Source organism: Mus musculus, chromosome 1 (assembly GCF_000001635.26).
Source record: "Mus musculus strain C57BL/6J chromosome 1, GRCm38.p6 C57BL/6J".
Lineage (NCBI taxonomy): Eukaryota > Metazoa > Chordata > Mammalia > Rodentia > Muridae > Mus > Mus musculus.
The window spans coordinates 171262341-171288553 of record NC_000067.6 but is presented as its reverse complement, the minus strand read 5'-3'; the positions used below and the strand labels follow the sequence as shown (position 1 = coordinate 171288553).

Here is a 26213-nt window from a genome sequence, read left to right as displayed (position 1 = left end):
TCTCATTGATGGCTGTTAAGAAGGTGAACAAGCAAAACGCGGAGGTACATGAACAACTACACTAGGTTGGGAGGAGGGTATGATAGAAGAAAATCTGGTTTCTTTCCTTGCTGTTGGGGTTCACTTTTTCCCTTTAGCAGTGAACCATGTTTTACTTAACTGCCTGAGCCTACAAAGAAGCTTGAAGAATGAGTTTTACAGGTCCAGCGTTCTCTTCCCACTAGGGATCTCCCCACCCTTAGGTGGAGTTGCTAAATGCTTCTCTATTGGTTTGCTGGCTAGACCTGGACCTGCATGCTGCTTTCTCACTGCATCCCTCTTGCTTCCGAAGAATCTGTGTTGTAAGCCCTTCCGTTACTTTTCGACTCTTGGGCTCTTCATCTCTATGGACCATATATGACTGGGTGAGGGGCCTTGGCCTCAGGGACTTGCAGCAATGGTTTAAAGACCACCATCAGGCAGGGCCTGAAACTAGTGGTTCTAAAGTTGGCTGCGTTTCCATGGTGTCGGTCGGGGAGCCGTGGGGGCGGGCTCACGCAAGCGCCGAGGAGGTAGGTGGGAGGATTCCGAGTGTGGGCGCGCAGGCGCCTAAGAGACTGTGAAGCCGGTGGCCGGTGGCCGGGCGGCACCAACAAAGATGGCGGCGGCCCTTGCGGCGGGAGCAAGCTGGGCAACAGCTGCGGCTAAAGCTGCAGCCCGGCCTGTGGGGAGGCTGTTTGGGGATAAGAGGGGGTGGCCCTGAGCTGGAGCTGGACCCCGGCTGGCCTCCCCCGCCGCCTCACCGGGGGACAGGTATGGGCCGGGACGTTATGGCGGGGTGGGGTGGGAGAGCCGAGGGAGGATGGATCCAGACCCCAGAGGACGTTCACCACAAAGGGGGATGCTCGCGGTGCCCAGCGGGGCCTGGGAGAACTGGGCTGGAAGAACGGCATTCTCGGACCGCGGGGAATATGCCGCCGGACCCCGCAGCCAATCAGCAGCCTCGGCCTTTCTGCCCTCGAGGGGGGCGGACCCGGGTAAAACCCTGCTGTGGTGGGAGAGGTGCACAAATTAGGGGTCAAGTAGTTCGTCCTCCATCTCAAACCATTGCCCCCCTGGGCCCAGATACCAAGTAGGATCCCAGAATTGGAGGAGGGAGTGGATTGCAGATCACCCGTTTAATCCGCTTCATTTGCAACCCAGAGGAGCTGGGGTTGAGATTGGAATGCTGTCTTTTGGACTGATTCCTGCGTCCACAGTCCCAGGTCTATGGCACATCCCACTTGACTAGCCACATATGGGGAGTTTGTAGATTATAAAAACAGCTGAGATTGAGAGTACCAGTGGCTTTTAAATAAATCTGTATTCTATAGAGAGGGGGTGGGGCATGAAAAGGTCAAAATGATGGTCTGCTATTCAATCATTTGTTTATTCAAGGAGTACTAAGTATTTTTCGTATGCCAAACATTGCCAGGTCCTGGAGATGCAAGAACTGATTTTATAAACGTTATATGTACCCTCGGTACATGAAGAAGACAGCTTGCATGATCGCCTGTATCTTCTCTCCCTTCCTAATTCAAACGCTGACTCTCTTTTCTCCTCAGGTCCAGCCTGTGGTGCCCACAATGCCCCAGGCTTCTGAGCACCGCCTGGGCCGGACTCGAGAGCCACCTGTCAATGTACAGCCCCGAGTGGGAGCCAAGATACCATTTCCTCCCCGGGCACGCAGCAAGGAGCGCCGAAACCCAGTTCCTGGGCCAAACTCCATGTTACGACCTTTGCCTCCCAGGCCAGGTCCCCCAGATGAAAGGCTCAAGAAACTGGAGCTGGGTCGGGGTCGGACCTCAGGCTCTCGTCCTAGAGGTCCCCTTCGAGCAGATCATGGGGTTCCCCTGCCTGGCTCACCGCCCCCAGCTGTGGCTCTGCCTCTCCCATCCCGGACCAACTTAGCCCGTTCCAAGTCTGTGAGCAGTGGGGACTTGCGTCCAATGGGGATTGCCTTGGGAGGGCACCGTGGCGCTGGCGAGCTAGGGGCTGCACTGAGCCGCTTGGCACTCCGGCCTGAGCCACCCACTTTGAGACGTAGTACTTCTCTCCGGCGTCTTGGGGGCTTCCCTGGCCCCCCTACCCTGCTCAGCATACGGACAGAGCCCCCTACTTCCCATGGCTCCTTCCACATGATATCTGCCCGGCCTTCTGAGCCTTTCTACTCTGATGACAAGATGGTGAGGACTTGACAGCACACGTGGTCTCTCCCATGCTCATGTTCCTCTTGCCTTCAACTTTGTCATACTATGGCTTTCCTGTGTTCCCTTCTCTGAGTCCCTTTGTCAACTCCTCATTACACCAGTGGATTCTTGTCTTTTCTGAGACCTTCTAGATCTTATTTTGGGTTGTATGTGATTCTCCAACTTGGTGTGCCATTCTAGTCCCTAGGGAATTAGCCCGACTATTTAGAATTCTTCCTTGGGTCCTTAGGCACTCTCTTTTAAGGCAACATCTCTCCTAGGACTGGGCCTAGACCTAATTAATCCCTGGAGCTGCGGAGGGGCGGAGTCAAGAGCACCTGTGCTGGTGTGGTTCCCCATTTCCCGAGCTAACTGAGCTAGGCTGCTTGCAGTTGGAGCCAGCAGGAGAGGGTGCAAGAAGGGGCCACGGGGGCAGGAGGGGGATTTGGGGGCAGTAAAGTGGGGGCGGGGAGCAGCTGGGCAACCATGCCAGTGCTTGGGGAGTTGCCTCAGGAGCTGCAGCGCCGGCTAGCTTGGCAGCGGAGTAAATGGGGACTTGGTGTGACAGCCATGGCTGAGTCTGTGGTACACTCAGCTGTGATGGGCTTACTACTCATGACCAGTGAGGTAGGATGACCAGTGAGGGGAACAGGGTAGAACTGGGGCACGAGTTGGGTTGGGGAGACATTCAGCAGCATGCTATTGAAAGCGCCAGGTAGAATATGACTGTCCTCTGACTTTCTAGGCTCACCACACACTGCTTCTGGGCTCTGGTCATGTTGGCCTCCGAAATCTAGGAAATACAGTAAGAGCCACTTTCCTGTCCTTCTCTGTAAAAGGGATGTGAGATGGTGTTGGGGGTGGAGACAGGCACAGACCCAGGAGAGGCATGCCGGAGAGCAGGAAGCGCTCTCAGTCCTGCTGGGCACCGGTCTGCAAAGGTAACAGCAGTGTCCCCACCGCTTCCCCAGTGCTTCCTGAATGCCGTGCTACAGTGTTTGAGCAGCACAAGGCCTCTTCGAGACTTCTGTCTGCGAAGGGACTTCCGGCAAGAGGTGCCCGGAGGAGGCCGAGCCCAGGAACTCACAGAAGGTGGGCAACAACTCCCGATCCTTCTGTTCTCTCTCCCCCAACCCCTTCAGTTCTATCCTCCCAATTCCCATGGCTCCCAGCCCTTCAAGCTGGCAGTTACATCCGTTTTCCCCAGTTTGTTCCTTCCTAGAGATTTTCTAGCCACAGAAGCTCCTCCCGCCTGCCTGCTCTCCTAGACATTAGCATTGAATCCCTTCCCCACTGTCAAACCAACAGCCTTTGCAGATGTGATTGGTGCCCTCTGGCACCCTGACTCCTGTGAAGCTGTGAATCCCACCCGATTCCGGGCTGTCTTCCAGAAATACGTCCCTTCCTTCTCTGGATACAGGTGGGGAAACTGAGAGAATGGGATTTCTCTCTGGCTCCGGTTGGGGGCGGGGACAAGCTGAGGCTCTGGCAGCAGTGTTGTAAGCCTTGAGATTTCCTACACTGAGGAAACGGGAACCCACATTTGGGCAGGGGGTACTGTGTGGACCACGAGGGGATGGATCAGATGCCCATATTCTGTCTGGCTGTAGCCAGCAGGATGCCCAAGAGTTCCTGAAGCTCCTCATGGAGCGGTTGCACCTTGAGATCAACCGACGAGGGCGCCGGGCACCGCCAATCTTGGCCAGCGGACCAGTTCCCTCTCCACCTTGCCGAGGAGGAGGGGCTCTGCATGAAGAACCTGAGTTGAGGTAAGGGTTGTTCCCCCTTGCTCCTCTCCGCAGTACTTCTATCAGCTTTCAGTTATCACGGAACTGAGCTAACCGAAACTGAAATGTAGGGCCTAGGAGAGACCCTTTAGCACAGGAAAAAAAAAAAAAAAAAAAAAAAAAAAAGAAGGAAGGAAGGAAGGGAGGAAGATGGGAAAGTACATATAGAGGCAGAAAATAGAGTCAGAGATGCACTGAGCTGGGGAAGGAGAGAACGTCTACAATCAAATATATCAAAGAGCTTGTAGAGGAAGATGGCCCTGTGTATATGTGTGTGTGTTTATATATATACATACATATATATGCATGTGTATATATACACATACATATATAAATGTATATGTATGTGTGTCCTTTCATCTTGGATTTCCCCAGAAAGTTCCCAGGGGCATTGCTTACTCCTTTGACTAGGAATTTAGGGAAGGAGCTGGTATGTGGACAGGGACCAGGGTTCCGTGGATAATTTCCGTGGTTGGGGCCGCCCAGTACTATAGCTGTCTCACAGGTTGCTCCCTTCCCTTGCTCTGTGGCAGTGATGATGACCGAGCCAACTTAATGTGGAAGCGCTACCTGGAGCGAGAAGACAGCAAGATTGTGGGTGGGTATGCAGTGGGGCAACACAGTGGGAGCTGGGGCTCGGGAGAAGGAAGCATGGGGGCAAGGCCAGATGCCAAGGATGTAAAATGCTGTGTGGCGCTGAGTGGCAGTGCTGTATTAGAAAGGCAGGTCAGAGGCACGGGGAGAACACCAACTGTTCTAGGAGAGTGAGCACTTTAGGCATCTGACGGTAACTTCTTCTGCCTTTTGCTTCTACCTAGACCTGTTTGTGGGCCAGTTGAAAAGTTGCCTCAAGTGCCAGGCCTGTGGGTATCGCTCCACGACCTTCGAGGTTTTTTGTGACCTGTCCCTGCCCATCCCCAAGGTGGGATTCCAGTAGATTCCAGGGGTGGATGGAACAGGGGTTCTGTGACCCACCCCTCCGCACTCCTAAGTGTGGGTGGGAACTGTGTGGGTCTCTAAAGCAGAATTAAAGCCTGGATTTAAAAAAAAAAAAAAAGGATTTTTTTAAAAAAAGGAAACTCAGAACATGCTGACCCTCACTTCCCCTTTCCCCCTAGAAAGGATTTGCTGGGGGCAAAGTGTCTTTGCGGGATTGCTTCAGCCTTTTCACCAAGGAGGAAGAGCTAGAGTCGGAGAATGCCCCAGTATGTGGGACTTTAATGGGGGAGACCTGGGAGGGTCTGTCTGGATAAAGGGAAATGCATGTCTCCTTGATTTGGGAATAACAGTTACTTGTCTGGGTGTGTGTTAGGGGTCTCCGGTATGTCCTCGTATACCTAGGTTATGGGGGGGGGAGGGGCAAAGCAATGAGAAACATAACTAAATTTATGTGTAAGTTGGGGGTGTCANGAAAAAGCAACTTAGGTGAGGGCACCCTGACCTAACACTATTTGCTGTTTATTTAGGTGTGTGACCGATGTCGGCAGAAAACCCGAAGTACCAAAAAGTTGACAGTACAAAGATTCCCCCGAATCCTCGTGCTCCATATCCTAATCTTCACGTTCTTATTTCTCTTAGGGTATCTCCCATACAGTGTCTCCTCGCCTTCGTTTGAGTTTCCCTTAGGGAAAACCTGCCACCCTGACTTTCTTTGCCACCTTTCAGGATGTGTTGGGGGAATGGAGGGTACTGAATTTATTACTGCAGTCCCCCCTAGAGACCCTTAGCCTCCCCAGTGCTCCTTAACCAGGGCTTAGATCTGAACCGATTTTCCACCTCCCGAGGCTCCATCAAGAAAAGTTCAGTAGGTGTAGACTTCCCACTGCAGAGACTAAGCCTAGGGGACTTTGCCAGCGACAAAGCGGGTGAGTCTGGCAGGGAACCTCCTAAAGAATCTTCAGGAGGGAGACACAACTGGGTGTGGAAACTGATGTTATTTAACCCGCAGGAAGCCCTGTCTACCAGCTGTATGCCCTTTGCAACCACTCGGGTAGTGTCCACTATGGCCACTACACAGCCCTGTGCCGGTGCCAGACTGGTTGGCATGTCTACAATGACTCCCGGTGAGAATAGCCTCTTGTTCAACTCCTGCCCCCTCCCACCGCCCCCCCCCCAGCTCCGAAAAGATAAGTTCCTGACAAAGGATAGGTGGAGAGTCTCTCCTGATCTCCACCTGGCTACTCTGAGTCTTGTGGGATGGAGGGGGAATCTACAAGAATGACCACTGACCACAGCCGTGTCCCGTTTCTCTTCTCAGCGTTTCCCCTGTCAGTGAAAATCAGGTGGCATCCAGTGAGGGCTACGTGCTGTTCTACCAATTGATGCAGGAACCACTTCGGTGCCTGTGACACCATCTTGAAGCCCTGGCACCTGTGAAAACCTTCCCAACACCCTTAAGCCCCCAGTTACCTCACAGACGTCTATTTTTGTGTCTTTTTAATCGGGGAGGGGAGGAGGGTTGGTTGTAGCTCCCGTTATTTTTTTTATTAAGAAGTACCCTTCCGCCTTGTTTTCCTGTCCCATGTACAGAAACCACCAGACCCTTGACCATGTACAGCCCCCAGAACCTCTGCAATCTCACTTTTTTGTGAATAAATTTATTAAGAAAAAAGTGATGTTCATGTTTGTATTTGTGGATAAGAGGGAATGGATATCTAGAATTTTGGTTCAATTGGAGCCTTTCTGGGCCCCAATTCTGTCTCTGGACAGGTGGGGGCGCTCTCACAACAGAAGGAAAAGAACAGGGATTGAGCTGGCCCCAGCCTTGGACCCAAACACTGAGTTTAGTGGAACTAGGCAGACAAACCCTGAGACCTGTGAAGTTGCGGGAAAGCCTGAAACTAGAGTGCAGGCATTGGCACGCCGGTTTTTCCTGAGAGGGGTACTGCCCCTCGAGGGCAAGGCATCCAAGAACCCCTGTTGACAAACACTGGTACCGTTGCCGGGCGGCCCTTGCTCCCGTAGGCCCTGTCTGTTGCTAACATCAAGGAGCTGTTTATGGAGCCTTCTCCCCACGGACTGGCCTCCAAGTGTCTCTCTCTTTCTCCCTAACTAAAGCTCGTGGGGCTCTCCCACCTCCAGGGTTTTCACCACAGACCTGGGAAGCTTGAGCTGGGGAATGCTCAAGGATTTCGCTGTCCTGTCCCTGGGGAAGGCAGTGCCGGTTACTGCAACTAACTCCGATTAGGACACGAACAGGTTAACCCGCTCCACGGAACTGACTCCGAAAGCGGCTGTTGCTCCTCTGGTAGCGTCACTGCCAATATGGTGTTTTCATTGGTGAATGTATCCAGAGCTCACCAATCCAGAACCCGCACTCCAAGACCCTCCAATCAAGAAGCAAGAAAGTGAAACGCAGTCACGCAGGCCGCCAGAAAGGAATCGACGGAGAGTCGGAGGGACCCTAAAAGTTAGGGGCGGGGATACCAGACTTGAACCTGCTCACCCCTGAGGCTGGAAAAACCGAGTGCTGTAGAATTCTGGCCTCCGAAGGGTTTGTGCTGGGGAGATAGCGTGGGCGTGGCCCTTATCTGCACACGGACAGGATGGACTGCTCCTAGGGCCTCTATCAGTCACTCACTTTCTCGGGTTCCCCCTATCTCGTGGGTAAGTTCTGGCTTCAGAACGAAGACCTTACTCTTCCACCAGCACGTACACGCGCGCCCTGCATTAGTTGCTCATAAATCAGTAAGTGTCCAGAAGTGGGGTATGGGACCAGTGGGGGTTTCTGCAGTTGTAAAACAGAGTGCTCCCCTGCCCCGTTCTCCTGGGGTATCTCGACCTTTTCCCAGGCCTTACGATGGGCCGGACTGTGATAGTACTTGGCGGAGGTATCAGTGGATTGGCCGCAAGTTATCATCTGATCCGAGGCCCCAGTCCTCCTAAGGTGAGTCCCCACTAGTACCAGAGAAAGACTCATTTAATACTCTTGATATTTCTAGCAAAAGCTGCATAGATTTTTGTTCCGTGAAATATGCACTTCCCCCGACCCCCAGTCCCTTTGCCCTGTGGCGACAGTGCTTCACTTTTGGCGCCAGGTGATCTTAGTGGAGGGCAGCAAGCGTTTGGGAGGATGGATCCGCTCAATCCGAGGATCAGATGGTGCGATCTTTGAACTTGGACCTCGAGGGATTAGGCCGGCTGGAGCCCTGGGAGCCCGGACCCTGCTCCTGGTGAGCGTCTTGTGGAATGTGTAGGACAGGTAGTGGAGGAGAGTTCTCCAAAGGGACGGAGTTGCAGAGAGGAAAAACGTTGGGTCAGTTTTTCCTTAGTTTCTCCTCTTCCTGAGGGCTTGTGGAGAACAGGTTTCTGAACTTGGCTTGGAGTCTGAAGTCTTGCCTGTCCGAGGGGATCACCCAGCTGCCCAGAACAGGTTCCTGTATGTAGGCGGTACCCTGCACCCTCTACCCTCCGGCCTCAGGTAACACCTCACTATTACACACACCCCCCTTTCGCTCCCTGTCAGGCCTTCCAGCCACAGGGGGTCTAATGGCTGAAAAGAACCCTCTGAAAGGTGAATCTGGGAGTTTTCTTTTCAACCATGCCTTCCTCCATGCAGGGGGCTACTCCGTCCTTCACCCCCCTTCTCAAAACCTCTGTTTTGGGCTGGGCTGAGGGAGTTGCTGAAGCCCAGGGGCAAAGAGCCTGATGAAACTGTGCACAGTTTTGCCCAGCGCCGCCTTGGACCTGAGGTGACATTGCTCAGAGGTGGTCTCAAACCTCTTCCCCTCCTGTTGCTGAGTCTCTAACTCAGACTTAACCCCGGGGACTCTTGAATCATTTAGGAATGTCCACTATCTATTGCTGGAATCTCCAAAACCCAGTGTTGGGAATAAATGCCTTCCTTTCCTTCCCATCCTTTTGTTACAGTGGGAACATCTCCAACCCAAACTCTCTCCTTCCCTTAGTCTCTCACAAGCAGGGCCAATGGAAATCAGTCAGGGTGGCTTATTCCTTGGTCCCTCAGTCCCAGTCTTACTCTTAAGGTGGCATCTTTAGCCATGGACAGTCTTTGCCGAGGAGTATTTGCTGGCAACAGCCGGGAGCTCAGCATCCGGTCCTGCTTTCCCAGTCTCTTCCAAGCTGAACAAACCCACCGGTCCATATTGCTGGGGCTGCTGCTGGGCGCAGGTGAGGGGCAGCATTGATTGGTTCAGAGGGTGAAAAAAAAAAGCCTGAGGACAAACTGAGGTACTGTGTACAAGGGGTACTAGTTTAATCTTTTACCCACCCACCCCTCCTTTTAGGACAGAGTCCCCAGCCGGATTCCTCACTAATTCGTCAGGCCCGGGCTGAGCGATGGAGCCAGTGGTCACTCCGTGGAGGGCTGGAGGTGTTGCCCCAGGCTCTTCACAATCACCTAGCAAGTAAAGGGGTCACTGTCCTCAGTGGGCAGCCAGTCTGTGGGCTCAGCCTTCAGCCAGAAGGGCGCTGGAAGGTAGGAGAACCTCTGGAGTGTAGCGAACCTACGTCAGTGTTACTGCTTTTATTGTTGTTATATCGGGGATTGCAAAATTTCACCTGGCAAAAAGTTTCATATGCAAATGTACACGACCTGATTTTATAGCAAAATAGGCCTTCGGGGGGAGGAGGGGGGCTTCTTTGCTCAACATCCATTTCTTTAAGTTTCGTCCAAGCTTTTAAAACATCATGATACCATTTCCTCAGACAGCCACCGTTCTAATACTCTGTCGCCTGCGAGCTGCCATGGCTGCACACACATCAGTCACAAGACTCATAAAGTCTTTGCTAAGCCCTGCGGTATTCCTCAGATGGGTCTGCCTCCTAGGTCAATGATACCTTTTTGTCCATAAATGTCTTCCTCTGGGAAGAGAGAAAGCTGAAGGAAGAGCTCAGCAGTTGCGAGCACGTACTGCCTTTGCAGAGGGCCTGACCTCCACAGGTGCTCACACTCACCACTCACGCGCACACATCCACAGACTATGGCACCATCTTTGTCAGAGTGGCTGACCAGGTCAGGTTAAACCCTTAGCATTGGACGTACTGTTTTCCTGCCTTAGGGAAGCTCTGTAGATACTGGCTACCTCAGGTTGCTAGGCTCTATTTGTGAACCTTCCTCAGAATGTCCTTAGGTAAAGCCTGTGAGCGGAAGTAGTGCTTTCGACGTGACAGGGACAGAGCCACCCACCTTCACTGAACATTCCAGAGCAGGCGAACTGGCCCACTTTCTGGATTACACAGAGGGTTTCTTGGTTTTTGAAGTGATCTTGTCACTCATATCCTTCATCCTGGGTCAGCACCCAGTCTTTCCTACCTCTTGAGTACCTCTGAAACCGAGGCAGCAAATCTCACCTTCCCCACAAAGTCCTCATAACACCGTCTTTCAAGTTTTCTTCTCACTCAGGTGTCTCTAGGGGACAGCAGTCTGGAGGCTGACCACATTATAAGTGCCATTCCAGCTTCAGGTAATGGGACAGCCCTTCCCTTTCCTAGCCATTAAGGGGACAATAGTGTGCCTTCATATGCCAGCAGGGCCACACAGGCTCCTGGGCTGGGCTAGTAAGACAGAGCTAGCCTAGAATGAACGCCTGCTCTCCAGAGCTCAGCAAGCTGCTCCCTGCCGAGGCTGCACCTCTAGCTCGAATCCTGAGTACCATCAAGGCAGTGTCTGTTGCTGTGGTGAATCTGCAGTACCGAGGAGCTTGTCTGCCTGTCCAGGTATAAGAGGAAGAAGAGTGGAGACACGGGCTCGGTGACAGCCATTCCCTGTGACCCACAGACATCTTCTTCTCCAGGGATTTGGACATTTGGTGCCATCGTCAGAAGACCCGACTGTCCTGGGAATTGTGTACGACTCGGTGGCTTTTCCTGAACAGGATGGGAACCCCCCAAGCCTCAGAGTGACTGTGAGAGGAAGCATGGCTTGGGGTGGGGTGTCCATGGGGCTTCTCTGTGCTGCAGAATAGGCAAGGGCGGGCTGGTCAGTGCTGCGTCTCCTCGTAGGTGATGTTGGGAGGTTACTGGCTACAGAAGCTAAAAGCTGCGGGCCACCAACTGTCTCCAGAGCTGTTCCAGCAACAAGCCCAGGAGGCAGCCGCCACACAGTTAGGACTGAAAGAACCACCGAGTCACTGCCTGGTCCATCTACACAAGGTGAGTCAAACTTACTCATTCTCCGCTGAAAGCCCTGGAAGTGACGACAGGCATGTTAATCAAGCCAAGGGCTCGGAAGTCACTCATAAACTTTCCCTTGCATCTTCTCTCTCCTTAGAACTGTATCCCTCAGTATACAATAGGCCACTGGCAAAAACTAGGTAAGCTGGGCGAGCTGCTGGACGGACGAGCGGCTGTGCTGAGGGTGTCAGACCTCAGCTAAAACGCTTTCACCCTTACCTTTCAGACTCAGCTATGCAATTCCTGACGGCCCAGAGGTTGCCCCTGACTTTGGCTGGAGCCTCCTATGAGGGGGTTGCTGTCAATGACTGTATAGAGAGTGGGCGCCAGGCAGCAGTTGCTGTCCTGGGCACAGAATCTAACAGCTGACAAGCCCCCTGTCCCGTCCCCACCCCCACTTTCCTACTCATGAAAGTAAAAGTTGGTAGAGCTTGGTTTGCTCTTTACTATTCATCACCCTATAGACTTGTCAGGGGTGAGGGTGGTGGGAGAGGATTAAGTGGCCTGAGATGCAGAAATCACAAGCAAAGGTGAGACAAAGTCCTTTATTAGAAAAGATATCAAAATCCCAGCCCCCGCCCCTCCGGGGCCAAGACCAGAGGAGGAGCAGCCATTCCAGCACTCGCAGGAAATGCCCGGCTAGGGGTTTCCTCCACCAGACAGCTTCTTAGGAACCATAAATAGAATAAATATTCACAGAGGTCCCAGGAGAAGCCAGGTCACTCTTGGAAAAGAGTAATGTCCATGGACGAGGAAGGGACTTGGGGTCCAGCCCTGCTCCTACCCCAGGGGCAGAGGACTCCCAGGATTCGTCACATAAAATGACATCAAAGATTCACAGTCATAAGCCCTGACAGGTGACCCCTAGAAAGAGGAACCTCCAGGTCTAGAGGAGCCCAGCTCCAATCTAGCAGTGAGAAGAGGTCCCTGCCCCCTAGCACAGCACTAGGGTTAATTCCCTCACATCCCTCTGAGAGCAGTGAGGAGCAGAGGTGTGAGGGACACAACCCCTCCAATTCAGTCTCATGATTACAGTGGGCAGAGAATCAGTGTGAGCCACGGGGAGCTGTGTGGTTGGCAGTGGGCAGAGGGCCAGGCCTAGCTGGGGGCCGGCGTTGCAGCATCTCTTGACGGAAGGCCTGGGAGGAACCAGGTGGGTATCGGGGACCAGAGGGAGACCGGGGACCCCGAGGGTCAGTCCCGATGTCTGCGGTGATGTTGGTATAGAGAGGACCCAGCTCTCTTGCCAGCAGTCGGTACGTTAGTGAGTTCATTCCATCTTGTGTCCAAGAATTCTGGGTACGGACCAGGAGGTCAAATCTGAGGGTGAGAAGTTGTAAGATTAAGAGATCTCAAAGGAAGAGTCTAGAATTCAGGGACATGTAGAGTGTCCTAAAGAGACAGGAAACCCGAGACTCCAATAAACATTTCTTTCCTACCTGTGGGGATTTTCCTCATTTCCTTTATCCCCTCTGTGCTTCACCATCTTATAGTGTCCCACAGAGGTAGGTGGTCGAGAGATCTTCATCCCAGCCAGGCGGACCCTGTGAGAAAAGTGAGGGAGTCTTGGAGGTGCTCGAGTGGAAAACTGCTGCTGTCGGGTGAATGGGAAAAGTAGACCCACTAAGGAAGGGATGGCCTAGGCTGGGGCACAGAGTGATGGCATAGGCTGGGACAGAGATTGATGGCATAGGCTGGGGCACACAGAAAGCAATGGCATAGGCTGGCACAGATAGAGTGGTGGCATAGGCTGGGGCACACAGAGAGTGATGGTATAGGCTGGGACACAGAAAGCGATTTTACTTGTCTGGCAAGGAAGAATAAATAAATAAATACTGCCAAGCATGTCAAGGCGGGACAAAAGCAAACAGAAAGAAGGTAAGGCTGGCTGTGTAAGTCCGCAGGGCCTGGTGCCAGGTGCCCTGGGGCTTTACAACAACTGGCAAAGGTAGATTCTTAATTCTTGCATCTTCTTTCTAAATGGCTCCTAGAAACCACCCGTGGAGTCTTGGGAGAATAGAGAAAGGGGCCCTTTTGTCTAAAGTATCTCCGTCTCTTGTTGGCGCTGGGCATTGAAAGTGGGGCTTACGGATGCTAAGCACACACTTGACCACCAAGCTGCCTCCCTAGCCGAGCAATTCTTACTTAGAAATAGTGTCTAAGCTACCCAGCTCCTTCCCAGCTGCTGCCATGTGGGAAAGAGCAGAGCGGCAGCCGAGGGATAACCCGGACCTTAAAACAAGCCAGACCTGAAACACAGAGGCAAGGAGAGGTGACAGTGGTTTGAAATGAAAGAAATACATCTAGGATTTTCACAATATGAAATACCTACACGGAGATGAGAATTCACATAAAGATGTCATTTCAGGGGACATTAAGGGGAGGGAGGCAATGGTTGCAGCATACTAAGCTCAAACGTACTACACACAAAACCAGTTCACTGGAGGCTAAAGGTAAGGAATGTTTCACATGCTAAGAAGTGAGTTGGCATTATGCAAATCAGTCCCCCGCCAAACAACAACAACAACAAAAAGATGGGCAGGCAGCAGTGCTGCATGCTTTAAACCAGCATCTGGAGGCAGAGGCAGGTAGATTCTGTGAGTTCAAGATCAGCCTGGTCTACATTATGAATTCCAGGATACCAAGGGCTACACAGAAACCCTGTCTCATAAAACCAAACAAAACCAAAACCAAACAAGGGTGATCTGGGGCTCTAGGGAGCGGAACCCCTCCCCCCATTCTCACAGAAGTAGTTTCTTTGGAAGTCTAGGAAAACAAAGCACTAACTTGTCTTTTAGACCCCCTCCTGAGATCTAGAATTTCATATCCCATATTTCCAATTGATCTTCCCCCCTTTACCAAGACTATCATCAACCTGATCTACCTAGAAAATGGAAATTTGGCAGAATGGGCAGCGATGGGCAAAGCCTGCCCAGGTCAAAGGCGAGAGTGGGCTTGGTGCAGAACCAAGAGGCTCAGGGGTTGTGTTGAAAACTGTGGTCAGGGTTTGAGAAAGAGATGTGGCAAGAAGTCTGACCTGGTAGCAATGTCGTCATCCTCGCCACCCCAGCCCCAGTACTCGTTGGGGAAGCCGTTCATCTTCAGGTACTGGTCGGGAGTGAGCGCTGAAACTCCGCCAAAGTACTGGGGGTACGGGAGGCTAAGGACAAAAAGATCCCTGCGGTTCACAAATTTGAACAGCCATCCCTACCCACAATCCTCTCTGCTCTCGTTCTACAAAGTTGGTTTCCTTACTTTCTAATGCCCTTCCATGCCCTCTACCTGTATCCAAACTTGTTCATGGCAACAGCAACGTGGCGGGGTCCCCGGGGGTCGCACACATACAGGTTATGGTCGTTTTCTGGAAGGAGGTCCACGTCGTGTAAGAACAAGCAGTCCCATTCTTCATCACGAAGGGCTTCCCTCACCCCTACGTTCAGCAGCTTTGCCCTGTTAAACGTTCCATTTCCAGCCTAGAAGATAGCGAAGGGGGAGCGGGCTATGCACGGAGAAAGCAGACTGCATTTGTGCCAAAGTGAAGAGAGCACCCAAGCAGGAGATGGGGCCCAGAGAAGGAAGAACAAGATCAACCGATGAGCATGGTGGGACCTGACTAATTCTAGCACTCAGGGGGCTGAGACAGGAAGATTCTGAGTAGACTAAAAACCAAACAAGGCCCGGAGGTGGGGCTCATTTGGCAGAGTATTATCCAGCATTCATGAAGCCCTCAGCACAGTCTGACTCGGCACCATGTAAAAGCGAGCAAGGAAGCATGTAGCATGTGCAGTGGGAAGGTAGATACAGGAGGAGCAGAAATTAAAGGTCACCCTCAGAAAACGAAACAAAACCCAACCACTTTTTTGATTTAGTTATTCGAATTAAAACTTTTCTTGCCGGTCGTGGTGGCTCACACCTTTAATCTCAGCACTCGGGAGGCAGAGGCAGGTGGATTTCTGAGTTCGAGGCCAGCCTGGTCTACAGAGTGAGTTCCAAGACAGCCAGGGCTACACAGAGAAACCCTGTCTCGAAAAAACAAAAAAAAAACTTTTCTTACATATCAGCATGTGCCTTACATTCAGTTTCTTCGATTGCTAACAATCATGTGATAACTGTTAATTGGCTTCTGCTGTTTGTCTCATGTCAAAGGAACATCTTCCTCAAGACAATATATGTCAGCAGTTGCAGGGCTGGAGAGATGGGCTCAGCAGTTAAGAGCATTTGTTGTTCTGGTAGAGGACAGGACCCAGGTTCAATTCCCAGCACCCACACAGTTCACATGGCTCACAACCATCAGAAACTCCAGTTTCAGGACACGATGTCCTTTTCTGACCTCCTCAGGTACCAAGCATGCAGGTGGTACACCTACATATATGCCAGCAAAACGCTCGTACACAAAATAAACTTAGTAAAATTTTTTTTTTGATAAAGAACAAGTATTTCAGCTCATCCTTGACCAATTTCAAGTTTGCATAAGCCACTCAACAAAGAAAAAAAAATCATAGAAAAAAATACAGGAAAGTAGGAATACCCTCACAGAATAAGCATGGGTATAACATGGTAAGAAGAGAAAGGCTGGGTGCTTCTCCGTTATCTATTGTCCACTGTCTTACAGTTACCCCACAGACCCACTAGATGAAAGAAGAGACATTTGAGGTGGAGAAGGGGATACCTGGTGGATGACATAAATGCCGTACGCAAGCTGCTGGCGCTGCAGGAAAGGGTGCAGGTGATAGAGCAGCAGCCGAAGGTGGTGCTCCCGGGCACGATGGGGCACAATTATGGCTGTTCGGGAGCGAGGCTCACACCCTGCAGGACGGTACCGGCCCCCTGATTCCACCCGGGGATTCCGCTCCACAATCTCCGCTAGTGACGGCACTGGGCTAAAGGATACTGACACAGGACCCACTGTTGGTAGGGAAAGGCAAGGTCAGAAATCGGAGGCACAGGGATAAAATGGGTAGGTATCAGGACCTGAGAAGAGGTTTGGAGAAAACAGCCTGATTCTGAGCTCAGTTTCCCAGCAGCTCACTCAGAAATCTAACAAGCCTCAGATTTCCCGTCATGAAGACTGTTCCTGGAAGCCAAAAACTGCAGCAGGCAGGCTCTACCTTAGACTAATCATGGTCTTATTTTAGGGAACTATGTAACTTCCTCTTGTCCCACACTGAAGCTACAGCGGAAGACAAAAAAGAACTACCCAATTAAGCCAAGACTCATCTACAGGGGAAATGATTCCCACCCTAGGGTATGAAGAGCCCATACAACAGGCAGGCCATGGGAAGCTTGTGACCCAAGAGCCTACCTCTGAATTCACAACATCGGCCCACCTTAGAGTCCATTAGTCTAAGGCTCGCTGCATGCCTGCCCAAGACTCCCTACCCCCAAACCTTGTTCTCTTCTTCACCGTCTTTCCTTTCTACTCACCTAAGAAGGGTGATCTTTCTGGACAGTAGGGCAATGCTTGAGCCGGAGGAGCCCCTGCAGCTCCAGGGGCTGCGGGCAGGTGACTGAGGTTACTATAGACATCGTGGGGATGAGAATAGTCGAATGTTGGGCCCGGATCTCGACCAAACAGGGCACTAAGACTTCGGAAGCCCCCTAGTGACAGATACATCATCACTGCCAGTTGGGAGCCCACAAGCAGGGCCAATGTACAGGGTCTCTCCAGCAGCCTCCGCAACATCCTGACTTGAGAGCTAGGTAAGGAGTGAAGGGATTTCTGGAAGCAAACAGGAAGAGAGCAAGCCAGAAGAGACATCAGCAGCAGGTAAGGAGATGAAAGCGAGGCCAGGGAAAGGAAAAAAAAAAAAAAAAAAAAAAAAAAGACAGGCAGGGAACAAAGTCACAGAAAGGAACACTGGTGTGATCGATCAACAATGAATAACAATTAAAAAGAAAGGTAAGCAACTACCAGCAAGTTTCACCCACTTCTCCCAAAGCACTCGCAGCAGCTACTCTGTATCTTTACCCTCAAGAAGGCTTACATCATTCAAGTTCCAAGTACACTTCAGAAGTCCTTTCAGGCTTTCTGAGAGAAGAGACGCACACGTACCTGTGTTCACGCTGCCTTGTTCCGGATCGTGGGGGCTCCAGGAGGTCCCCGGGGAGCAGAGATATGAGGCATTATCTCAAATTGGAACTGTCACAGGGGCCAGAAAAAAAGCATTCCAACAGCCAATCTGGGACCAGCGGGAACCAGAAATGAGCAAGGATAACCAGTCACCTGTACAACAGAGTTCGGGAAGAAACAGCTTTGCCATCATGGGAAGTGAGGGAAAGTGATTGATTGGAAAGTGAAAGTTCCTAGGTTCTCAGGTTACCTGCAGCTGGGTTGTGTCAGGTCCGTAACTAACCCTCTATACTCCAACAAAACGAGCTGGTTTGGGCGTGGGGACAGGGAAATGAATGAAGGCACCAAACAACAGCAACCCCAACTATTAGAGAGGCAAGACATACGTAACGGGACTTTGGAGTGGCCAGAAAACAAAACAAAATAGGGAACAGGTTCTTTCTGTTCTTTAGGTACCGGGGAGCGCCTCCGCAGGTATAGGGTGCTTGGTCACTTGGGAGCCGCAGGCAACAGCTCTGGAGCGTGGCCCGGAGAAGGGTGGGGGTGGCGTCCTCTCCCCTTTCCACCTTTCTCTAGCATTAGTGGGGGTGGGGAGGAGCGTTCCAGGTGAAGGGACCAGAGCGGAAGGGCTGGGACAGGATCGGCCCAAGACCTGGGCCGGCTCACCTGGAAGGGCGTGGTCGGTCAGAGCCTTGCACGCGAAGGGAAGGGGATCAGAACCCCATTCTCCTCGAACACGCCCATTCCACCCCGGTCTCTTGCGCTTGCCCCTACTGTGCAATGTGAAAGCAACCGGCCCGCGTCCACATTTCCATCCGAGACCCTGTCCGTGCTCAATCTGATTTTTCAGCCTTGACTCAGAACTTCTTCTCTTCCCGCCCCCGACCTCCCCAACCTTTCTCCGAGGACTCTCTCTCTCCGTGGTCCCCAGCCCACCATACCTGGTCTGCTCCCCGTCGTCACCGCCACCCGGACAACCGGGCAGGTATCGCTGCAGCCATCTTGGAAGCGGGCGCTGGGGCGGGGCCTGACGTCACGGGGCGGAGCCTTGGGAGATTCAGGCGCAGAGGCCCCTCACCTCCAAGCTTGCCAGTCCTTAGTTGGTGGCCCGCACCGCGGAGGTGCACATGGGTGGTGCAGAGAAGTCTCAGGTCCCGGTGCTTCCTCTCGACTTCGCAGTCTCCTAACGGGGTTCCATCGCTCACCTCAGTTTTAAAAACCCAGCAGCTCAAAGCCCTTGTTTTTCAGTAAAGCTAAGAGACACTTTCTACGTTTCGGACTACCTCACCCAGGGATCAGCTGAGCCCTTACCCCAGTGTGTTAATGGCGTCCCCTGTAGTCTAGTGCTACTTAGTATCAAAGTTGTTCCTCACTAAAGCTACTGTAACACGCATTTTGTATCCCCATGGTATCTCACAGACCTTGAAATGGAAGTTAGCTAACAGTGAAACATACAACGTGGAGGGAAAGGCAGCATAGGCTCCGATGTAAATATGTTTTTCTAGATATTAGACTAAAATAGACCCTACAACGATATATTTAATCCTGTGGCTTACTCCAGCCCCTAGCTTACTGTTTCTTAGAAACAAATATTTATTGCTGAGGAAACAATAAGACCAATTACTTGGGGTGTCTGCCTCAAACAGAGCACCATCTCCTGCGGTGTACACCGGTGGCGCTGGGGCTGGGAGAGTGCGGAGGGGCTACACACAAACAATACAACGCAATGATCATAATGACCCAGAAAGGTCACCTCATTCATATATGTTGCGATCCCGGCAGGCTTTTCAGAAATAGTCATGTCTAATGGGAAACCTGAAAGACTTGTCTGCGGCATATCCCGCTTTAAAAATTGTTCTCATGAAAGTTATTTTACGCTGGGCAGTGATGGCGCACGCCCTTAATCCCAGCACTTGGGAGGCAGAAGCAGGTGGATTTCTGAGTTCGAGACCAGCCTGGTCTACAGAGTGAGTTTCAGGACAGCCAGGGCTACACAGAGAAACCCTGTCTTGAAAAAAAAAAAAAGAAAGAAAAAGAAAGAAAAAAGAAAAGAAATTTATTTTACAACACAGTATAGGTAGGTGACTTGCATTCCAATTCTGTCCTGTCTAGTAAATTATCACATGAAGAGAAAAAAAAAGTTTGTCTCGATGTCCTCCTTTGGTTTTATATTTCTCATCTGTAAATGTGTGTTCTGTAAAGCCAGTTCCTTCAGGAGTTAAACACTATAAACATATGTTCCTTTTTTATATTGCTAAAACTAATTCTTTACCAAACATTAGACACACTGTGCTGAGCCCTCTTCTTAACTAGATCGTATCTTTGGCCCTATCTTGGGCCTGCCTTAACAGTTTTTGCCAGAAAGAATCCTACCAAGCCAAACAAGCAAGTGTTGTACCACCAACCCCTTGATATTTGATCACCACCATCTGCCTGCAGTAAGGATCCTGTCAAGTCAGTTTACCAAGCATCCCTCCTTAAAAGTATCTCATTCTCTGCTCAGATTGTCCTCCCTGATGCTTACTGCCTCTGCCTGCTAATCTAGGCCTAGTCCTGGAAACTTCTAGAATCTATAAACCTAATCTAGGCCTAGAATGTTTTCAGCCTCTGAGACTTACTGCTGAATAAGCTCACCCTTTCCTAGTTCTTTCTGAACTCTGTTGGCTGGTGTAACTTCGTGGTTCTGGCTCAAGCTCTGATTTAAATTGGACTGATTTAAATTGGTTTCTCTTCTCAGCTTCTGACTGTATTCATATACAAGCTCTGCCTGGCCTCATATTAACTTTGGCAATATGTTTTGATCTTCTGGCTCCTTCTCATTCTCTGACTCATTCTGTCTTGTGTCTAGCCTGTTCTCTCTCTCTGCATCCTGTCTCTGTACAACTGTCCCAGTCAAACTGCCTCTGTCCTCTGTCCCCACTGTCCCTCAAGTAGCTTCCCTTTCCTCTCTCTTCTTTTTTTTTTTTTTTTTTAAAGATTTATTTATTTATTTATTGTAAGTACACTGTAGCTGTCCTCAGACACTCCAGAAGAGGGAGTCAGATCTCATTACGGATGGTTGTGAGCCACCATGTGGTTGCTGGGATTTGAACTCCTGACCTTCGGAAGAGCAGTCGGGTGCTCTTACCCAATGAGCCATCTCACCAGCCCTCCTCTCTCTTCTTGAGACAATTGGGCATACCCTATTCTGTCAGGTCTTTCTCTAACTTGTCACTTTGTCTGCCACTCAGTTAGACATCACTTTCAATCACAGATACTTCCTTCTACAAAGTAACTTTACCTTCTTTGTTCGGGGATTAAAGGTGTGTACTAAAGGCATGTCCATATCCAGCCAGAGGGGATTAAAGGTGTGTGCTAAGGGTGAGCCACACCACAAATAGGAACAGATATTTGCCGTAAACAACATGATCTTGGGGTTCTCAGTGTGACCAAGTATCCTGCAGTATCCCTCTAGTCCTTGATGTCCTTTTTTTTGGCGGGGGGGGGGGGGTGTTTCGAGACAGGGTTTCTCTGTATAGCCCTGGCTGTCTGGCTGTCCTGGAACTCACTTTGTAGACTAGGCTGGCCTCGAACTCAGAAATCCGCCTGCCTCTGCCTCCCAAGTGCTGGGAAAAGTATTAGTAGGCAGCATATTTTTTATTCTAAACATTAATAGTGAACACAAAATAGGAATTGAGTAGAAGCTCTGGTTTTTTAGCTTAGGGCTTAGTTTTTGGAGGTGGGGCGGTCAGAGAACGACTTTGTGGAGCTGATCCTCTTCCACTTTTACCTGGGTTCCAGGGTTAACTGAGGTTGCCGGGTTGACATCCTCGGTAGCAAGTACCTTTAAGGGACTGAGCCACTTCACTGGCTTCACACTCGTTCTTCTGGCTGGGAGGGGGGGTGGCTGTCGGTTTGTTCGACTTGTTTTTGTTTTTTGGAGGAGCTCACGTTAGCAGAAGAGTCAGACGTACACAGATTATTGGTATGTGGGTTTTTTTCCCCAGAGGATCCTCTCCCGAGACTGCTCCACTGGTGCTTCCTTCTTGTTGTTGGGGCTGCTTCTGTTTCCTTCATTTTGTTCTGAGATGGGGGTCTCCTGTGGTCTAGGCTAGCTTGGAATAACTGGTCCCCTTGCCTCTAACCTTCAGGGCTGACATTACAGACGTGTGTCAGCAGACTCAGCCACTCTGTTTTTCTGTTTCCGGTTTGGTTTGGTTTCATCTACAGGTGATCCCATCTGACCTGGTGTTCTGCCTCAGCCTCTTGATTTCTGGGAATTATAGGCATGAGCCACTATATCTGGCAGGTAGGGTTCTATTCTTGCAAAACTGACTTTCATGCTCTATTATTATTATTGTTAATTATTATTATTATTATTTGCTTGATTTAGGTGTGTGCATAGTGGCACAGGTATGTGCATGCATGTAGATGTAGTGAGAATTTTGGTTTCTTTAAAAAAACACAGAAATATTATGGGAATATGTGTGTTCAGTTTTAATCCCAGGTGTGGGAGAGGAAGGAGAGAAAGGGAAGGGAAGGAGGGGAAGGGAGAGGAAGGGAGCCATTTCACAGCAGGTGACTATGGGTTGCCTTGAGCTCTAACAGGGAAGTGGTCTTGCCAGCTGCAGATGGTTTCTGAGAGTGTGTGACATTTGGAATTCTGGAGGGTCTATAAATGCTAGAGCCCTGATAGACGGGGCTAGTTGCTGTTAGTTTCGGTTTATTAAATCGTCATGCACAAAGAAGAAACAAGAAGAAGAAATTAGATATCTTGACAGCAAAGATCAAACTTGCCCCAAGGACTCCACACCCCTAATCAGCAGGAAGTAGTATAACAATGTTATCACTGCATTTCCCACCCTTGGCTTTATTTGGGGATTTCCTTCTCTCTGTCTCACCTCTATCCTTCTTTCTCTTCTATCTAGTGTTAGGGGGTTAAAAGGGGAGAAGAGGGGTGGGAAAGGGTGGAAGAAAAAAAGGACCCACAAAGTAGTCAAAAGTCTAGTTACATGTGGAGGCTATTTTAGTGACAATTTTGGAGTTTTGGTTCCTTTAAAAGAACACAGAAATATTATAAGAATATATGTTTTTGTTTTAATCCCAAGTGTGGGGATGTGGGGGCTGCTTCAAAGCTGCTGACTATGATTTGCCTTGTGCTCTATCAGAGGTGTTATTTTGCCAGCTGCAGATGGTTTCTGCGATTGTGTGACATTTGGAATTCTGGAGACTTTTCAGAGGGTCTATAAATGCTAGGGCCCTGAAAGGCAGGGTGGGTGGTTGTTGGATATGGTTGTTGGATGTGGCTTGTTAAGTTGTCATGTATAAAGAAGGAAGAAGAAGAAAGAGGAGGAGGAGGGAGAGGGAGAGGAAGAGGAGAGAGGAAGAGGGAGAGGAAGAAGAGGAAGGGAGAGGAAAAGAGAGGAAGGAGAGGAAGGGAGAGGGAGGAAGGGAGAGGGAAGACGGAGAAGAAGGGAGAAGAAGAAGAGGAGAAGGAAGAGGAGGAGGAGGAGGGAGGAGAGGAGGAGGAGGAGGAGGAAGAGGAAGAGGAAGAGGAAGAGGAAGAGGAAGAGGAAGAGGAAGAGGAAGAGGAAGAGGAAGAGGAAGAAGAAGAAGAAGAAGAAGAAGAAGAAGAAGAAGAAGAAGAAGAAGAAGAAGAAGAAGAAGAAGAAGAAGAAGAAGAGATTATATACCCAGAATGTGAAGATCAAACTTACCTCAATGAAACTCAACACCCCTAATAAGCAAGAAGTAGTTTGATGATAGCATCACCCCCTTTCTGACCCCTGACTTTATTCAGGGTACTCTTTCCTTTCTCCTCTATCCTTTTTTCTCTCCTATGTAGTGTTAGGGGGTTGGAAGAGAAGAAAAAGGGTGGAGAAGGGTGGAAGAAAGCAGCACTCACAAAGCAGCTACAGAGGCTGTAAGTCAGCTCTGGGCATTGTTCCTTAGGAGCTATTTACATTGTTTGGTTCTGATTTTTTAAAAATAATTAGGTTTATTTTTCATGTATGAATGTTTTGTCTTCATGTATGTATGCCACATGCATGCCTGGTACCCACAGCAAGCCAGAAGAGGGTCTTGGAGCCCCTGGAATTAGAGTTACAGGTGGCGGTGAGCCACTATATGGGTGCTGGGAATCAAACCCCAGTCTTCCGCAAAAACTGGGCCATCTCTCCAGCTCTCATTAGAATATTTTTATTTTATGTGTGTGTGTTCACTTGCCTATATGCCTGCCTATGTATGCATGCATACTAAGTGGTGCCTAGGGCCTGGAAAAGCCAGAGAGGCCATCAGGTCACCCAGAATCGGAGTTACAGATGCTTGTAAGTTGTGGTCTTCAAGAGCATTTAGTACCACTAAACCATCACACCATCACACACCATCACATTTCTTCTTTCTTTCTTTCTTTCTTTCTTTCTTTCTTTCTTTCTTTCTTTCTTTCTTTCTCTCTTTCTTTTTTTTTTTTTTTTAAAGATTTATTTATTATATGTAAGTACACTGTAGCTGTCTTAAGACACTCCAGAAGAGGGCGCCAGATCTCGTTACGGATGGTTGTGAGCCACCATGTGGTTGCTGGGATTTGAACTCAGGACCTTCAGAAGAGCAGTCAGTGCTCTTACCCGCTGAGCCATCTCGCCAGCCCCCCTTTCCCTCTTTCTTTCTCTCTTTCTTTCTCTCTTTCTTTCTCTCTTTCTTTCTCTCTTTCTTTCTCTCTTTCTTTCTCTCTTTCTTTCTTTCTCTCTTTCTTTCTCTCTTTCTTTCTCTCTTTCTTTCTTTCTTTCTTTCTTTCTTTCTTTCTTTCTTTCTTTCTTTCTTTCTTTCTTTCTTTCTTTCTTTCTTTCTTTCTTTCTTCCTTTCTTTCTTTTGATTAGATCTTTCACTGAAACCTGGGATTTGCTATGTAGGCTAGACTAGCTGGCTAGCTACTTTTAGATCTACCTGCCCCACCCCCAAGTGCTAGGATTCAAGTATATATCTTGTGGGCTGGAAAGATGGCTCAGTGGTTAAGAGCCTTGGCTGCTCTTCCAGAGATCCTGAGTTCAATTCCCAACAACCACATGCTGGCTCACAACCATCTCTCCTGGGATCTGATGCCCTCTCCTGGCATACAGGTGTACATGCAGATAGGTAGAGCACATACAATAAAATCCTAAAACAACAAGTACGTGTGGCATGCACCTTGCCAGCGGAACTGCCTCCTTAGACCCTTCTTTTCTACTTTTTAAGGCAGGGTCTTCTTCATCTTTTTTCTTTTGTTCATTTTGTTGGTTTGGTTTGGTTTGGTTGTTTGTTTGTTCTTTGTTTTGAGACAGAGTTTCTCTGTGTAGCCCTGGCTTTCCTGGAACTCACTTTGTAAACAGGATGGCCTTGAGCTCAGAGATCCACCTGCCTCTGCTGCCTTTTAGTGCTAGATAAAAGCCAGCACACCTGGCTTGAGTCAGAGTCTTCTTACGTAGCTGGGGCTGGTCTTGAGTTCCTGGCAGGTCTCCATCCTCAACTTCCTGAGTGCTGGGATTACAGTAATAGTAATATACCACCACACCCAGCAGGGTTTTTTCTCTTATTCACTTCCCCTGTCCTCTCTCCTCTCTTTCTCCTCTTCTCCTCCACTTCTCCCAGCCCCTGTTCTCTTTCATGAATATTTGTATATGCATTATCAAGAGAATGTGCCTAACATCATGTCTCTATCAGGATGTGTGTGTGTGTGTGTGTGTGTGTGAAAAATGTGTGTCACTGTAAGAGCTTATATGGCTTTTTGTTAGTTAAAGACTATAATAGATGCTTAAATACACTTCCACCCCTCCTCCTTTCCTCCCCAAGGCTAATTAAGAGCTTGGAGCCTGTCCCCATATAAGGTCCTGTCTGGGGATGTTGTTGAACATTGTTGCTCCCCCTCCCCCTCTGACTCCCCTTTTTCTGAGCATATTTTGAGCTGATAGTTTCCTCCAGCTGTCAGCTGGTTGCTCTTGCTGCCAAAGATTTTGGCTTCTCACCCCCCCCCCGCCCTGCGCTGCCCCCACTCCCCTCCCCCCAGCAACAGTCAATGGGGAAGGTATTCAATTGGCTCAGGAACATCATTCTCATAGCCAATAAAATGTTAATCCTTTGAATCCATGCCCTCATCCCTCCCTCCCTGACAAGCTCTGACCAATGAGATACTGCTTCTATCATTGTCAATCTGGTATGTCAGAGAGAGAGAGAGAGAGAGAAGAGAGAGAGAGAGAGAGAGAGAGAGAGAGAGAGAGAGAGAGAGAGAGAGAGAGAGAGAGAGAGAGAGAGAGAGAGAGAGAGAGAGAGAGAGACTGCTGTATGGGAAGGACAGAGAGAAGCGGAGCTAGAGTTCATGTAGAAAAACAAATACCCGTTCTCCAGCACTTTGCAGAAACCCTGGCTCTCCCACCGCCACCACCAAAATAGTGATTGGACGAAAGCCCAGATTTCCTCTGCTCTAACCACAGAAGTGAGAATGTCAGAGGCAGGCAGGCGGGGGTTGAGGAAATTGATCAGAATCCTGCCCTGCTACAGCCGCCTTCCCAGCTCAGCTGAGTCCTCATGCATAGATAGCATTTGCCTCATGAGAGAGTCTGAACTCTACTTAAACTTCTTCAGGGGACACACCCCTTGTCAATCACTGCCTCTTCTTTGTCAAGTCTCTCCCTGTCCCTCCTCTCATCTTTACAGATACCCGAGCAGTTCTGGCACCCTCCCCTCTCTTCTTGTTTGCCCTCTTCCTGCTCTTGCTTCTATACCACATCGTAAGCTCAAAGCTACAGAGGCAGTGCTTAGACGAACTGGAGACTGAGCTCCTCCTGGTCCAAAGACAGAGAGATATATTCCCTCATCTCCACTTCTAGCAAAAACTTGTTGGACTCTTGACTTCAGGATAGCTGTTATGTGGAACTTATATTCTGGCCCTGGAGGGGTGGAACAAGGAAGATCGTTCCTTGAAAAGGTCAGGTGTTGCCCAGCATTGAGAACTGGGATACTCATCTTTTTGAAGAGCTAACTGTCTCTGACCCTCTTTCACTATAC

General features: G+C 49.9%; 3 protein-coding genes across 10 annotated transcripts; 2 read left to right on the top strand and 1 right to left on the bottom strand.

The window, feature by feature from the left end:
* The first annotated feature begins 592 nt into the window (after positions 1-592).
* On the top strand, positions 593-6605 carry Usp21 (ubiquitin specific peptidase 21). The gene is made up of 13 exons (NM_013919.4): positions 593-792; positions 1584-2204; positions 2953-3012; positions 3179-3299; positions 3516-3627; positions 3818-3976; positions 4528-4592; positions 4813-4916; positions 5113-5199; positions 5461-5539; positions 5752-5859; positions 5943-6057; positions 6252-6605. Exons 2-13 carry the CDS (start codon positions 1605-1607, stop codon positions 6340-6342), a joined length of 1701 nt encoding a protein of 566 aa, NP_038947.2. The 5' UTR covers positions 593-792; positions 1584-1604; the 3' UTR covers positions 6343-6605.
* Positions 6606-7360: 755 nt separating this feature from the next.
* On the top strand, positions 7361-11563 carry Ppox (protoporphyrinogen oxidase). Of its 8 annotated transcripts, none has more exons than XM_006496707.4 (13): positions 7361-7600; positions 7786-7880; positions 8032-8166; positions 8299-8414; positions 8553-8685; positions 8980-9124; positions 9241-9431; positions 10359-10419; positions 10554-10672; positions 10750-10860; positions 10958-11107; positions 11226-11268; positions 11355-11563. In XM_006496707.4, exons 2-13 carry the CDS (start codon positions 7794-7796, stop codon positions 11495-11497), a joined length of 1434 nt encoding a protein of 477 aa, XP_006496770.1. In that variant the 5' UTR covers positions 7361-7600; positions 7786-7793; the 3' UTR covers positions 11498-11563. The 8 variants fall into 8 exon arrangements, with proteins under 8 accessions (XP_006496770.1, XP_030108150.1, XP_011237075.1 ...); XM_011238773.3 differs by having other exon boundaries at positions 7363-7600; positions 8283-8414; XM_011238772.3 differs by having other exon boundaries at positions 7363-7681; positions 8283-8414.
* Positions 11564-11658: 95 nt separating this feature from the next.
* B4galt3 (UDP-Gal:betaGlcNAc beta 1,4-galactosyltransferase, polypeptide 3) lies at positions 11659-18226 on the bottom strand. The gene is made up of 8 exons (NM_020579.2): positions 18140-18226; positions 17181-17351; positions 16553-16847; positions 15798-16033; positions 14411-14601; positions 14166-14288; positions 12568-12672; positions 11659-12448 (listed from the first exon to the last, which is right to left on the bottom strand). The coding sequence occupies exons 3-8, from the start codon at positions 16809-16811 to the stop codon at positions 12175-12177; spliced, it is 1188 nt and encodes a 395-aa protein (NP_065604.2). The 5' UTR covers positions 16812-16847; positions 17181-17351; positions 18140-18226; the 3' UTR covers positions 11659-12174.
* Positions 18227-26213: the final 7987 nt, after the last annotated feature.